Genomic DNA, 14,986 nt, shown 5'->3' with positions numbered 1-14,986 from the left:
ACAGAGTCTTCCTCACGGGCTGTGGTCGGGTAGGATACACCTCAAATATCTCTCGTGGTTTAGCTAGTAACACGTATTTGTTTTCTCCACCGGGGGAACGTACCGGGACAACATATCTAGATAGGACAGCTGTACCAGTTGCATTGCGCGCCTCACTTCAGCTATAGGAGCTGTCCCAGGTCCTGGAACCGATTATAGCTCCTAATACATTACTGGCTTTTCAGCCATTATTTATTTTGTAAAGCGAAAAACATTTGACTGAATACGTTAATGTGGGTTGTTTGCTACACTGCGCGTGTTGATACACTAAAAGTGTCCGTTTTTAAAACCGACTAGACTAGGATACGGCCATTTAACATCATATTTGAAAAATAATGTGTCACCTTCTTCGTTGACGGTTCTAGAACATCTATGTCAAATTAGTTGATTGCTCATTTTGAGAAAAAAGTAAGTATTGTGAGGGTTATCTACACTGTTTTTCGCTGAAAGGTTCAGGATTTTACATGTTTTTATTCTAAAACTAGATATTTCTAAAACAGAATACCTAAATTGTAATCCTACAATGAAACAGCCACCCAATAACTCTTCTATCTGCAGTAGGTAACAGAATTACAGTCCATGAACAGCATCCAATAAGAGTCAAGAATCGTTGTTAGCTGGCGATAACAAGGCGATAACAGAGGTTCTGTAGTCTAGTCCAGCCGATCAAAACACACTGAAGACCAGTAAACTGATATTTATCTCTTGTGATTCTCTGATCCACCTCTACCCAGACGACACCATTCTGTATACTTCTGGCCCTTCTTTGGACACGGTGTTAACAAACCTCCAGACGAGCTTCAATGCCATACAACTGTCCTTCCGTGGCCTCCAACTGCTCTTAAATGCAAGTAAAACTAAATGCATGCTCTTCAACCGATCGCTGCCTGCACCTGCCCGCCCGTCCAGAATCACTACTCTGGACGGCTCAGACTTAGAATATGTGGGCAACTACAAATACCTAGGTGTCTGGTTATACTGTAAACTCTCCTTCCAGACTCACATTAAGCATCTCCAATCCAAAATTAAATCTAGAATCGACTTCCTATTTCACAACAAAGCATCCTTCACTCATGCTGCCAAACATACCCTTGTAAAACTGACCATCCTACCGATCCTCGACTTCGGCGATGTCATTTACAAAATATCCTTCAACACTCTACTCAGCAAATTAGATGCAGTCTATCACAGTACTATCCATTTTGTCACCAAAGCCCAATATACTACCCACCACCGCGACCTGTATGCTCCCGTTGGCTGGCCCTCGCTTCATACTCGCCAAACCCACTGGCTCCAGGTCATCTGATAGTCATTGCTAGGTAAAGCCCCGCCTTATCTCAGCTCACTTGTCACCATAGCAACACCCACCCGTAGCACGCGCTCCAGCAGGTATATTTCACTGGTCACCCCCAAAGCCAATTCCTACTTTGGCCGCCTTTTCTTCCAGTTCTCTGCTGCCAATGACTGGAACGAACTGCAAAAATCAATGAAGCTGGAGACTCATATCTCCCTCACTAACTTTAAGCACCAGCTGTCAGAGCAGCTCACATATCACTGTACCTGTACATAGCCCATCTGTAAATAGCACATCTATCTACCTCATCTACCTCATTTATTTATTTATCTTGCTCCTTTGCACCCCAGTATCTCTACTTGCACATTCATCATCTGCACATCTATCACTCCAGTGTTTAATTGCTAAATTGTAATTATTTCGCCACTATGGCCTATTTATTCCTTTACCTCCCTGATCTTACCACGTTTGCACACACTGTATATAGATTTTTCTATTGTGTTATTGACTGTACGTTTGTTTATTCCATGTGTAACTCTGTGTTGTTGTTTGTGTCTCACTGCTTTGCTTTATCTTGTCCAGGTCGCAGTTGTAAATGAGAACTTGTTCTCAACTAGCCTACCTGGTTAAATAAAGGTGTTCTCAACTAGCCTACCTGGTTAAATAAAGGTGTTCTCAACTAGCCTACCTGGTTAAATAAAGGTGTTCTCAACTAGCCTACCTGGTTAAATAAAGGTGTTCTCAACTAGCCTACCTGGTTAAATAAAGGTGTTCTCAACTAGCCTACCTGGTTAAATAAAGGTGAAATAAATTATAAATAAAAAATCTGCTCTTTCCCATCTCTCTTTCAGGAGCCCTTCACACTGCCAGGAGATCACGTTAAGTCATGGCGCAGACAAACAGTTGTAGTCAGAGCAGCAATGGAGTGGCTGATGAATCCCCCAACATGCTGGTCTACAGAAAGGTAAGAAAGGCATCTAACGTAAATAACCTAATGGGTTCTGATACTTCTCCTCAGACCCCCGACCCAAATTGTTCAGGTAGTGGGTGCTCTTTCCATACTGGAATGATAACTCATAGATACCTGCCTTCTATGGATGGTCATGTCTTGGGTTTTGGATACCATAGAATCAGGGGTTTGGGGTGGAAAAGGGTTTGGGTTTTGGATATCTTCATTTCATCTTTGTTTATTGTACCACAAATCCATAGCATGTTATTGCTGCTCTGTGTTCACATTCAATGCTTTGTTTTGTTTTAAAGAAACCCCTGAACACTTTTTGACAATGTGTTGAAACAGAATCTAAATCATCCTCTGACTCTGAATGCCCCTTGGTTTGGTGTTGAAGTAGACTCTGAATGCCCCTTGGTTTGGTGTTGAAGTAGACTCTGAATGCCCCTTGGTTTGGTGTTGAAGTAGACTCTGAATGCCCCTTGGTTTGGTGTTGAAGTAGACTCTGAACGCCCCTTGGTTTGGTGTTGAAGTAGACTCAATGCCCCTTGGTTTGGTGTTGAAGTAGATTCTGAACGCCCCTTGGTCTGGTGTTGAAGTAGATTCTGAATGCACCTTGGTTTGGTGTTGAAGTAGACTCAATGCCCCTTGGTTTGGTGTTGAAGTAGACACTGAATGCCCCTTGGTTTGGTGTTGAAGTAGACTCTGAATGCCCCTTGGTTTGGTGTTAAAGTAGACTGTGAATGCCCCTTGGTTTGGTGGTGAAGTAGACTGGATTCCCCTTGGTTTGGTGTTGAAGTAGACTCTGAATGCCCCTTGGTTTGGTGTTGAAGTAGACTCAATGCCCCTTGGTTTGGTGTTGAAATGTACTCTGATTGACCCTTGGTTTGGTGTTGAAGTAGACTCAGAATGCCCCTTGGTTTGGTGTTGAAGTAGCCTCTGAATGCCCCTTGGTTTGGTGTTGAATTAGACTGAATGCCCCTTGGTTTGGTGTTGAAGTAGACTGAATGCCCATTGGTTTGGTGTTGAAGTAGATTCTTAATGCCCTTTGGTTTGGTGTTGAAGTAGACTCTGAATGCCCCTTGGTTTGGTGTTGAAGTGGACTCAGAATGCCCCTTGGTTTGGTGTTGAAGTAGACTCAGAATGCCCCTTGGTTTGGTGTTGAAGTAGACTCAGAATGCCCCGTGGTTTGGTGTTGAAGTAGACTCTGAATGCCCCTTGGTTTGGTGTTGAAGTAGACTGTGAATGCCCCTTGGTTTGGTGGTGAAGTAGACTCTAAATTCCCTTGGTTTGGTGTTGAAGTAGATGCATCTCAAATGTCTGTTCCCTACATAGTGCACTACTTTTGACCAGGTCCCATAGAAGTCTGGGCCCAGAGTACCCAGAAGCATCTCAAGGCTAAGTTAATGGTTAGAATCTTCATAGGAGCATCGTTAAATCTCTGAGCTGTTTCCCAGAAACCGTCGTTAGTGAAGTTGATGGCTTTCCACTCGTAGAACAGCTACTTGCGCCAGATGCTTTTCTGACCTTCCGCATCACTTTATACACAGAAGAGATCTGCTAAACATAGAATCAAATTTATTTATAAAGCCCTTCTTAAATCAGCTGATATCTCAGAGTGCTGTACAGAGGGCCTCCCGGGTGGCACAGTGGTCAAGGGCACTGCATCGCAGCGCTAGCTGTGCCACCAGAGACCGGGAGGCCCGTGGGGCGACGCACAAATGGCCTAGCGTCGTCTGAGTTAGGGAGGGTTTGGCCGGTAGGGATATCCTTGTCTCATCGCGCACCAGCGACTCCTGTTGCGGGCCGGGTGCAGTGTTTCCTCAGACACATTGGTGCGGCTGGTTGGATTAAGAAGCAGTGTGGCTTGTTGGGTTGTGTTTCGGAGGATGCATGACTTTCGACCTTCATCTCTCCCGAGTACGGGAGTTGAAGCGATGAGACAAGACAGTAGCTACTAATAATTGGATGCTATGAAATTGGGGAGAAAAGTTTATATTTTTTATTTTTTAAAGTGCTGTACAGAAACCAGCCTAAAACCCAAACCAGCAAGCAATGCAGGTGTAGAAGCAATGACGCTGTTTATCTGTCTCTTGGGAACGAAGTTCACTCTGAACACAAAGTTGCCCAACGTCTTTACAATTGAACAAACCGAGGATAAAACATATGCTTCAAATGAAAACCGAGATGACTGCATAAAAAAAACCAAATACAGATATATTTAAATCATATTGAAATAAATATAATGTTGAACAAATCGTCTATTCGTAGTTTACACCTCGATATACAGTGTTGCATGATGACGTGCCAAATAAATCTGTGATTGAGTGCATTATTATACGGTACGCATTAGAATAAGCCGCCTCAATATTTGCAGCCGTTTAGGTGATAATCTCTGTAGGAGCTGATCCGTCATCAGTATTGTGGAATAATTGGAATGTTAAGGTAAGATTGGAATGGAGTAAAGCTGATCCTAGAACAGCGATGCCCTTTCCTTCGATCCCATCAGTATCGACACTATGCTCTAACGACGCACTTAGTGACCGTTCTGTCTGCGTGGTGTTTTGGGAAAAGCAGCTTTGGCCGTTGTAGGAAAGATGTTAAAACACTCCTAAGTTCCATCACTATGGGGAAACCAGGCCCACGTCAAAGGTTGTTCCATCACTATGGGGAAACCAGGCCAACGTCAAAGGTTGTTCCATCACTATGGGGAAACCAGGCCCACGTCAAAGGTTGTTCCATCACTATGGGGAAACCAGGCCCACGTCAAAGGTTGTTCCATCGCAATGGGGAAACCAGGCCAACGTCAAAGGTTGTTCCATCGCAATGGGGAAACCAGGTTGTTTCATCACTATGGGGAAACCAGGCCCACGTCAAAGGTTGTTCCATCACTATGGGGAAACCAGGCCCACGTCAAAGGTTGTTCCATCACTATGGGGAAACCAGGCCCACGTCAAAGGTTGTTCCATCGCAATGGGGAAACCAGGTTGTTTCATCGCTATGGGGAAACCAGGCCCAGGTCAAAGGTTGTTCCATCGCTATGGGGAAACCAGGCCCAGATCAAAGGTTGTTCCATCGCAATGGGGAAACCAGGTTGTTTCATCGCTATGGGGAAACCAGGCCCAGATCAAAGGTTGTTCCATCGCAATGGGGAAACCAGGTTGTTTCATCGCTATGGGGAAACCAGGCCCAGGTCAAAGGTTGTTCCATCGCTATGGGGAAACCAGGCCCAGATCAAAGGTTGTTCCATTGCTATGGGGAAACCAGGCCCAGGTCAAAGGTTGTTCCATCGCAATGGGGAAACCAGGCCTAGGTCAAAGGTTGTTCCATCGCTATGGGGAAACCAGGCCCAGATCAAAGGTAGTTCCATTGCTATGGGGAAACCAGACCTGTATTCCTGAGGCAGACATCTTTAGCTGTGATTATAACTAGGACCAGACCTGTATTCCTGAGGCAGCCATCTTTAGATGTGATTATAACTAGGACCAGAACTGTATTCCTGAGGCAGCCATCTTTAGCTGTGATCATAACTAGGACCAGAGCTGAGGCAGCCATCTTTAGCTGTGATTATAACTAGGACCAGACGTGTATTCCTGTGGTAGCCATCTTTAGCTGTGATTATAACTAGGACCAGACCTGTATTCCTGAGGTAGCCATCTTTAGCTCTGATTATATCAGAACCAGACCTGTATTCCTGAGGCAGCCATCTTTAGCTGTGATCATAACTAGGACCAGACCTGTATTCCTGAGGCAGCCATCTTTAGCTGTGATCATAACTTGGACCAGACCTGTATTCCTGAGGCAGCCATCTTTTACTGTGGTCATAACTAGGACCAGACCTGTATTCCTGAGGCAGCCATCTTTAGCTGTGATTATAACTAGGACCAGACCTGTATTCCTGAGGCAGCCATCTTTAGCCACTATTATAACTAGGACCAGACCTGTATTCCTGAGGCAGACATCTTTAGCTGTGGTCCCTAAATGACTGTGATCATAACTAGGACCAGACCTGAGGCAGCCATCTTTAGCTGTGGTCATAACTAGGACCAGACCTGAGGCAGCCATCTTTAGATGTGATTATAACTAGGACCAGACCTGTATTCCTGAGGCAGACATCTTTAGCTGTGGTCCCTAAATGACTGTGTAATGTGTAATGACACTTCACTTTTCTCAAGCTGATCCTCTCCAACGGACTTGGATGTTGTAGCTAAATACCTGTCAGTTAGGGGAAGTTTAAGTAGCAACGTATTTAAGTTGATCATGTTGTGACGTGGAAGTATTTTTCTGTTGGTGGTGAGCGAACTTGTTCAACAAAAATATGGAATATAATTGTTGTTTTAAGGGGGAAGGTGTTACAGGCTTTGGTTTTTCCATTTATGTTTTGGAAAGTTGGACGTTCGCACGTGGGACTCACCGATCGGCGTCACCTCGTTAGTCAGTATGTGTTACACCTGTGCTGGTTTGCCATCTCACTAGTGGGAATGTGTTTCACCTGTGCTGGCCCAGGTGCTATTTAAGAGCGGCTGGCCCAGGTGATATGTAAGAGCGACTGGCCCAGGTGATATGTAAGAGCGACTGGCCCAGGTGATATGTAAGAGCGACTGGCCCAGGTGATATTTAAGAGCGGCTGGCCCAGGTGATATTTAAGAGCGGCTGGCCCAGGTGATATTTAAGAGCGGCTGGCCCAGGTGATATTTAAGAGCGGCTGGCCCAGGTGATATTTAAGAGCGGCTGGCCCAGGTGATATTTAAGAGCGGCTGGCCCAGGGCTCCAGTTGTCTTGATAGATGCGGAGGTTTAACACCTTCTAGTTGGCGCTCCCTGTTTGATTTCTAGACAATCCTGTATCTGACCTTCCCTGTTTTTGGTTTTGCCCCAACCCTTTTTTGGCTTGCTTCCTGTCTTTAAGATTGGTGTTGTTGTTGCTAGGCAACTTTCAGTGGACACCCCCCATCAGTGTCTTTCAGAACCCCTCCAAAAACCAAACACCTGTTTCATTTGGGTTGTTAGTGACTCTTTGTGTTAATTCCCCCTTTCTATTTGAGCGACAATTTTTATGTTTCTTCCTGGGGAACGTAACAATGTCAATAACAGGAACATTACCTTATCCATAGTCAGCTTGTTTAATAGACGGGGAACATTACCTTATCCATAGTCAGCTTGTTTTATAGACGGGGAACATTACCTTATCCATAGTCAGCTTGTTTTATAGATCGGGGAACATTACCTTATCCATAGTCAGCTTGTTTTATAGACAGGGAACATTACCTTATCCATAGTCAGCTTGTTTTATAGACGGGGAACATTACCTTATCCATAGGGAGCTTGTTTTATAGACGGGGAACATTACCTTATCCATAGTCAGCTTGTTTTATAGATCGGGGAACATTACCTTATCCATAGTCAGCTTGTTTTATAGACAGGGAACATGACCTAATCCATAGTCAGCTTGTTTTATAGACAGGGAACATTACCTTATCCATAGTCAGCTTGTTTTATAGACAGGGAACATTACCTTATCCATAGTCAGGTTGTTTTCTAGACAGGGAACATTGCCTTATTTATTTATTTATTTATTTATTTTACCTTTATTTAACCAGGTAGGCAAGTTGAGAACAAGTTCTCATTTACAATTGCGACCTGGCCAAGATAAAGCAAAGCAGTTCGACAGATAAAACGACACAGAGTTACACATGGAGTAAAAACAAACATACAGTCAATAATGCAGTATAAACAAGTCTATATACAATGTGAGCAAATGAGGTGAGAAGGGAGGTAAAGGCAAAAAGGCCAAGATGGCAAAGTAAATACAATATAGCAAGTAAAATACTGGAATGGTAGTTTTGCAATGGAAGAATGTGCAAAGTAGAAATAAAAAAATAATGGGGTGCAAAGGAGCAAAATAAATAAATAAATTAAAATTAAATACAGTTGGGAAAGAGGTAGTTGTTTGGGCTAAATTATAGGTGGGCTATGTACAGGTGCAGTAATCTGTGAGCTGCTCTGACAGTTGGTGCTTAAAGCTAGTGAGGGAGATAAGTGTTTCCAGTTTCAGAGATTTTTGTAGTTCGTTCCAGTCATTGGCAGCAGAGAACTGGAAGGAGAGGCGGCCAAAGAAAGAATTGGTTTTGGGGGTGACTAGAGAGATATACCTGCTGGAGCGTGTGCTACAGGTGGGAGATGCTATGGTGACCAGCGAGCTGAGATAAGGGGGGACTTTACCTAGCAGTGTCTTGTAGATGACATGGAGCCAGTGGGTTTGGCGACGAGTATGAAGCGAGGGCCAGCCAACGAGAGCGTACAGGTCGCAATGGTGGGTAGTATATGGGGCTTTGGTGATAAAACGGATTGCACTGTGATAGACTGCATCCAATTTGTTGAGTAGGGTATTGGAGGCTATTTTGTAAATGACATCGCCAAAGTCGAGGATTGGTAGGATGGTCAGTTTTACAAGGGTATGTTTGGCAGCATGAGTGAAGGATGCTTTGTTGCGAAATAGGAAGCCAATTCTAGATTTAACTTTGGATTGGAGATGTTTGATATGGGTCTGGAAGGAGAGTTTACAATCTAACCAGACACCTAAGTATTTGTAGTTGTCCACGTATTCTAAGTCAGAGCCGTCCAGAGTAGTGATGTTGGATAGGCGGGTAGGTGCAGGCAGCGATCGGTTGAAGAGCATGCATTTAGTTTTACTTGCATTCAAGAGCAATTGGAGGCCACGGAAGGAGAGTTGTATGGCATTGAAGCTTGCCTGGAGGGTTGTTAACACAGTGTCCAGAGAAGGGCCGGAAGTATACAGAATGGTGTCGTCTGCGTAGAGGTGGATCAGGGACTCACCAGCAGCAAGAGCGACCTCATTGATGTATACAGAGAAGAGAGTCGGTCCAAGAATTGAACCCTGTGGCACCCCCATAGAGACTGCCAGAGGTCCGGACAGCAGACCCTCCGATTTGACACACTGAACTCTATCAGAGAAGTAGTTGGTGAACCAGGCGAGGCAATCATTTGAGAAACCAAGGCTGTCGAGTCTGCCGATGAGGATATGGTGATTGACAGAGTCGAAAGCCTTGGCCAGATCAATGAATACGGCTGCACAGTAATGTTTCTTATCGATGGCGGTTAAGATATCGTTTAGGACCTTGAGCGTGGCTGAGGTGCACCCATGACCAGCTCTGAAACCAGATTGCATAGCAGAGAAGGTATGGTGAGATTCGAAATGGTCGGTAATCTGTTTGTTGACTTGGCTTTCGAAGACCTTAGAAAGGCACGGTAGGATAGATATAGGTCTGTAGCAGTTTGGGTCAAGAGTGTCCCCCCCTTTGAAGAGGGGGATGACCGCAGCTGCTTTCCAATCTTTGGGAATCTCAGACGACACGAAAGAGAGGTTGAACAGGCTAGTAATAGGGGTGGCAACAATTTCGGCAGATAATTTTAGAAAGAAAGGGTCCAGATTGTCTAGCCCGGCTGATTTGTAGGGGTCCAGATTTTGCAGCTCTTTCAGAACATCAGCTGAATGGATTTGGGAGAAGGAGAAATGGGGAAGGCTTGGGCGAGTTGCTGTTGGGGGTGCAGTGCTGTTGTCCGGGGTAGGAGTAGCCAGGTGGAAAGCATGGCCAGCCGTAGAAAAATGCTTATTGAAATTCTCAATTATGGTGGATTTATCAGTGGTGACAGTGTTTCCTATCTTCAGTGCAGTGGGCAGCTGGGAGGAGGTGTTCTTATTCTCCATGGACTTTACAGTGTCCCAGAACTTTTTAGAGTTAGTGTTGCAGGAAGCAAATTTCTGCTTGAAAAAGCTAGCCTTGGCTTTTCTAACTGCCTGTGTATAATGATTTCTAGCTTCCCTGAACAGCTGCATATCACGGGGGCTGTTCGATGCTAATGCAGAACGCCATAGGATGTTTTTGTGTTGGTTAAGGGCAGTCAGGTCTGGGGAGAACCAAGGGCTATATCTGTTCCTGGTTCTAAATTTCTTGAATGGGGCATGTTTATTTAGGATGGTTAGGAAGGCATTTTAAAAAAAAATATCCAGGCATCCTCTACTGACGGGATGAGATCAATATCCTTCCAGGATACCCCGGCCAGGTCGATTAGAAAGGCCTGCTCGCAGAAGTGTTTCAGGGAGCGTTTTACAGTGATGAGTGGCGGTCGTTTGACCGCTGACCCATTACGGATGCAGGCAATGAGGCAGTGATCGCTGAGATCTTGGTTGAAGACAGCAGAGGTGTATTTAGAGGGGAAGTTGGTTAGGATGATATCTATGAGGGTGCCCGTGTTTAAGGTTTTGGGGAGGTACCTGGTAGGTTCATTGATAATTTGTGTGAGATTGAGGGCATCAAGTTTAGATTGTAGGATGGCTGGGGTGTTAAGCATGTTCCAGTTTAGGTCGCCTAGCAGCACGAACTCTGAAGATAGATGGGGGGCAATCAGTTCACATATGGTGTCCAGAGCACAGCTGGGGGCAGAGGGTGGTCTATAGCAGGCGGCAACAGTGAGAGACTTGTTTTTAGAGAGGTGGATTTTTAAAAGTAGAAGTTCAAATTGTTTGGGTACAGACCTGGATAGTAGGACAGAACTCTGCAGGCTATCTTTGCAGTAGATTGCAACACCGCCCCCTTTGGCAGTTCTATCTTGTCTGAAAATGTTGTAGTTTGGAATTAAAATGTCTGAGTTTTTGGTGGTCTTCCTAAGCCAGGATTCAGACACAGCTAGAACATCCGGGTTGGCAGAGTGTGCTAAAGCAGTGAATAGAACAAACTTAGGGAGGAGGCTTCTAATGTTAACATGCATGAAACCAAGGCTATTACGGTTACAGAAGTCGTCAAAAGAGAGCGCCTGGGGAATAGGAGTGGAGCTAGGCACTGCAGGGCCTGGATTCACCTCTACATCGCCAGAGGAACATAGGAGGAGTAGAATAAGGGTACGGCTAAAAGCTATGAGAATTGGTCGTCTAGAACGTCTGGAACATAGAGTAAAAGGAGGTTTCTGGGGGCGATAAAATAGCATCAAGGTATAATGTACAGACAAATGTATGGTAGGATGTGAATATAGTGGAGGTAAACCTAGGTATTGAGTGATGAAGAGAGAGATATTGTCTCTAGAAACATCGTTGAAACCAGGAGATGTCATTGCATGTGTGGGTGGTGGAACTAATAGGTTGGATAAGGTATAGTGAGCAGGACTAGAGGCTCTACAGTGAAATAAGCCAATAAACACTAACCAGAACAGAAATGGACAAGACATATTGACATTAAGGAGAGGCATGCTTAGTCGAGTGATCAAAAGGGTCCGGTGAGTGGAGAGGTTGGTTGGTGATTTAGACAGCTAGCCAGGGCATCGGTAGCAAGCTAGCATAGGATGGAGGTCTGTTGTTAGCTACCTCTTGCGTTCCGTCAGTAGATTAGTGGGGTTCCGTGTGGTAATCCAAATCACACAACAACAACAAAAATAAAAACAATAGATATAGTTATAGAGGCCCAAGAAGAAAACATAATAATAATAATAAAAAATAAAAAAATAAATATATAAAAAAAATTGTCCGATTGTCTATTCAGATAGCAGCCGGTAAGACAGCTAACGGTTAGCAGGCCGCAGATGGGCGTTCAGGAGCCAGCCGAATAACTCCTTCGGGTAGATAACGTCGGCAGTCCAGTTGTGAAGGCCCGGTGGGGCTCCGCGAAAGCAGTAAAACGGGTCCGGATAGGTGACTGCAGCCCAGGTGTGATTGATGGAACTCAGGAGTGATTGACGGAGCTTGCTAGCTCCGGAATAATTGATGTTTGCTCCGGAATCGACGAAGGCCGATAGTCACACGGATAGCAGCTAGCTAGCTGTGAGATCCGGGTATGAATGTCCAGAGAGCAGTCGAAATCCAGGGACATGGAGAGAAAAATTGGTCCGGTATGTTCCGTTCCGAGCCGCGCTGCGCCGTACAGAACTGGCGATAGATTTTCGAGCTAAAGGATAGCTGATGACCACAAACCGTGGTTAGCTGAATACTAACGATTTGCCAGTAAAGGAGCTAACTAGCTTTTGAACTAGCTTCTGGATTAGCTTCTGGCTAGTTTCAGGCTAGCTTCTTGGAGTTTCTGGCTACCTTCTTGGAGGATTACAGATCTGAGGTAAATAATACTTTTTTATAAATATACATTGGTGAGGCGGGTTGCAGGAGAGTGTTTTGAAGATGAGTTGATGGAAAATAAAAATAAAATGTATGTGAAAAAGTTGTAAATATATATATATACAGGACACGACAAGACGAGGACAAAAGACGTCTGAACTGCTATGCCACCTTGGCAGCTTGTTTTATAGACGGGGAACATTACCGTATCCATAGTCAGCTTGTTTTATAGACAGAGAACATTACCTTATCCATAGTCAGCTTGTTTTATAGATCGGGGAGCATTACCTTATCCATAGTCAGCTTGTTTTATAGACAGGGAACATTACCGTATCCATAGTCAGCTTGTTTTATAGACAGGGAACATTACCTTATCCATAGTCAGGGTGTTTTATAGACAGGGAACATTGCCTTATCCATAGGCAGCTTGTTTTATAGATGGGGAACATTACCTTATCCATAGTCAGCTTGTTTTATAGACAGGGAACATTACCTTATCCATAGTCAGCTTGTTTTATAGATGGGGAACATTACCTTATCCATAGTCAGCTTGTTTTATAGACGGGGAACATTACCTTATCCATTGTCAGCTTGTTTTATAGACAGGGAACATTACCTTATCCATAGTCGGTTGTTTTATAGACAGGGAACATTACCTTATCCATAGTCAGTTGTTTTATAGGCAGGGAACATTACCTTATCCATAGGGAGCTTGTTTTATAGACGGGGAACATTACCTTATCCATAGGCAGCTTGTTTTATAGACGGGGAACATTACCTTATCCATAGTCAGCTTGTTTTATAGACGGGGAACATTACCTTATCCATAGGCAGCTTGTTTTATAGACGGGGAACATTACCTTATCCATAGGCAGCTTGTTTTATAGACGGGGAACATTACCTTATCCATAGGCAGCTTGTTTTATAGATCGGGGATTTGTGTTTCATTCGTTCACTCTCTTGTCCTGTCTTGTCCTGTCTGTCACTAGGGGTTGCTGAGGGTTACCCAGTGTGCCCCCACCCCACTCATCTGTTGTGTGCATTTGGTGACATGCCCCAGCGGGTCTCACGTTGAGCCTGTGTGACCTTCCCTGAACGGAACATGCGGTTGACGACGGTGCGTTGACGACGGTGCGTTGACGACGGTGCATTGACGACGGTGCGATGACGACGGTGCGGTGACGACGGTGCGTTGACGACGGTGCGGTGAAGACGGTGCGATGGCGACCGTGCGTTGACGACGGTGCGTTGACGACGGTGCGTTGACGAAGGTGCGATGACGACCGTGCGTTGACGACCGTGCGTTGACGACGGTGCGTTGACGACGGTGCATTGAAGGTGCGTTGACGACGGTGCGATGACGACCGTGCGTTGACGACGGTGCGATGACGACGGTGCGTTGACGACGGTGCGATGACGATGGTACGATTTCGACGTGCGTTGACGACGGTGCGGTGAAGACGGTGCGGTGACGACGGTGCGGTGACGACGGTGCGATGACGACGGTGCGTTGGCGACGGTGCGTTGACGACGGTGTGGTGACGACGGTGCGATGACGACGGTGCGTTGACGACGGTGCGTTGACGACGGTGATTCATCTCCTCTGGATGTGTTTCATTAAGCACCTCGCTAGTCGCCAGGACTTATAATTTGGTCACATGAGCTCAGAGAGCCTCTGGAAATACAGAGGCCCCAATTCATCACCTGGCTACCTCTGCTCCAAGACACCAGGTAGGAGCTCCTCTCCTGTCCAAAAGAGCAACTTTAACAGCAAGATCTGCCCCTGTCTTTTGGCTAAGGTTGCAAGATCGAATCCCTGAGCTGACAAGATAAATATCTGTCGTTCTGCCCCTGAACAAGGCAGTTAACCCACTGTTCCTATGCCATCATTGAAAATAAGAATTTGTTATTAACTGACTTGGCTGGTTAAATAAAGGTAAAATTAAAAAACACCTCAGCTGTTGGTACGTTTAAGTACGATCTTTTTCTCTAGGGACAGTCCTGCCAAAAGCTAGCAGGTAGGAGGGGCTTCTCTGCTGTAGGGCAGGTGTCTGGACCTCCAGACCACGGGGTGTGTGTCATGCCAAACCTTTAGCATGGATCTGCTCTGAAAACATCCCAAAGAATCAAATGACTACATCTGCTATGACGAACAAAGATCAATGAAAGGGCCACTGTTGTGTCGACATGAAACAAGAGAAGTCCTAGGTTAAATGGTTGGACTCTGTAGACGTATGAAATCTTTATATGAGAGAGAGAGTGTGTAAAGTAACAGATGGTTTGTTGTTAAAGGAAGTGCTCAGGTTAATGACTTCCCAGGAGTGCTTTCCATCCTGAGGAGAAAGGCCAGCTGTCATTAATGTCCATGTCAAGCTAATTAAAGGCTATACCCTGCTCCTCCCTCTATGGTTCCTATGGCTGTTACAGAGTCCACCCCCTGCTGCTGTATGGTTCATATGGCTGTTAGAGAGTCCACCCCCTGCTGCTGTATGGTTCATATGGCTGTTACAGAGCCCACCCCCTGCTGCTGTATGGTTCCTATGGCTGTTACAGAGTCCACCCCCTGCTTCTGTATGGTTCCTATG

At 45.2% G+C, this 14,986-nt stretch overlaps 1 protein-coding gene across 1 annotated transcript in view; it reads left to right on the top strand.

Moving 5' to 3' along the window:
- Window positions 1–2,190: 2,190 nt before the first annotated feature.
- LOC116373130 (regulator of G-protein signaling 7-like) overlaps window positions 2,191–14,986 on the top strand; it is a 57,466-nt gene continuing 44,670 nt past the window's right edge. Inside the window, exon 1 of the mRNA XM_031821847.1 lies at window positions 2,191–2,297. Within this exon, the coding sequence (XP_031677707.1) occupies window positions 2,220–2,297 (78 nt within the window). The 5' untranslated portion in view covers window positions 2,191–2,219. The remainder of the gene's footprint in view (window positions 2,298–14,986) is intronic.

Source organism: Oncorhynchus kisutch, unplaced genomic scaffold, assembly GCF_002021735.2.
Source record: "Oncorhynchus kisutch isolate 150728-3 unplaced genomic scaffold, Okis_V2 scaffold4021, whole genome shotgun sequence".
NCBI lineage: Eukaryota > Metazoa > Chordata > Actinopteri > Salmoniformes > Salmonidae > Oncorhynchus > Oncorhynchus kisutch.
Note: the sequence above shows the minus strand (reverse complement) of the source record. Positions and strands in the feature narration are given on the sequence as shown.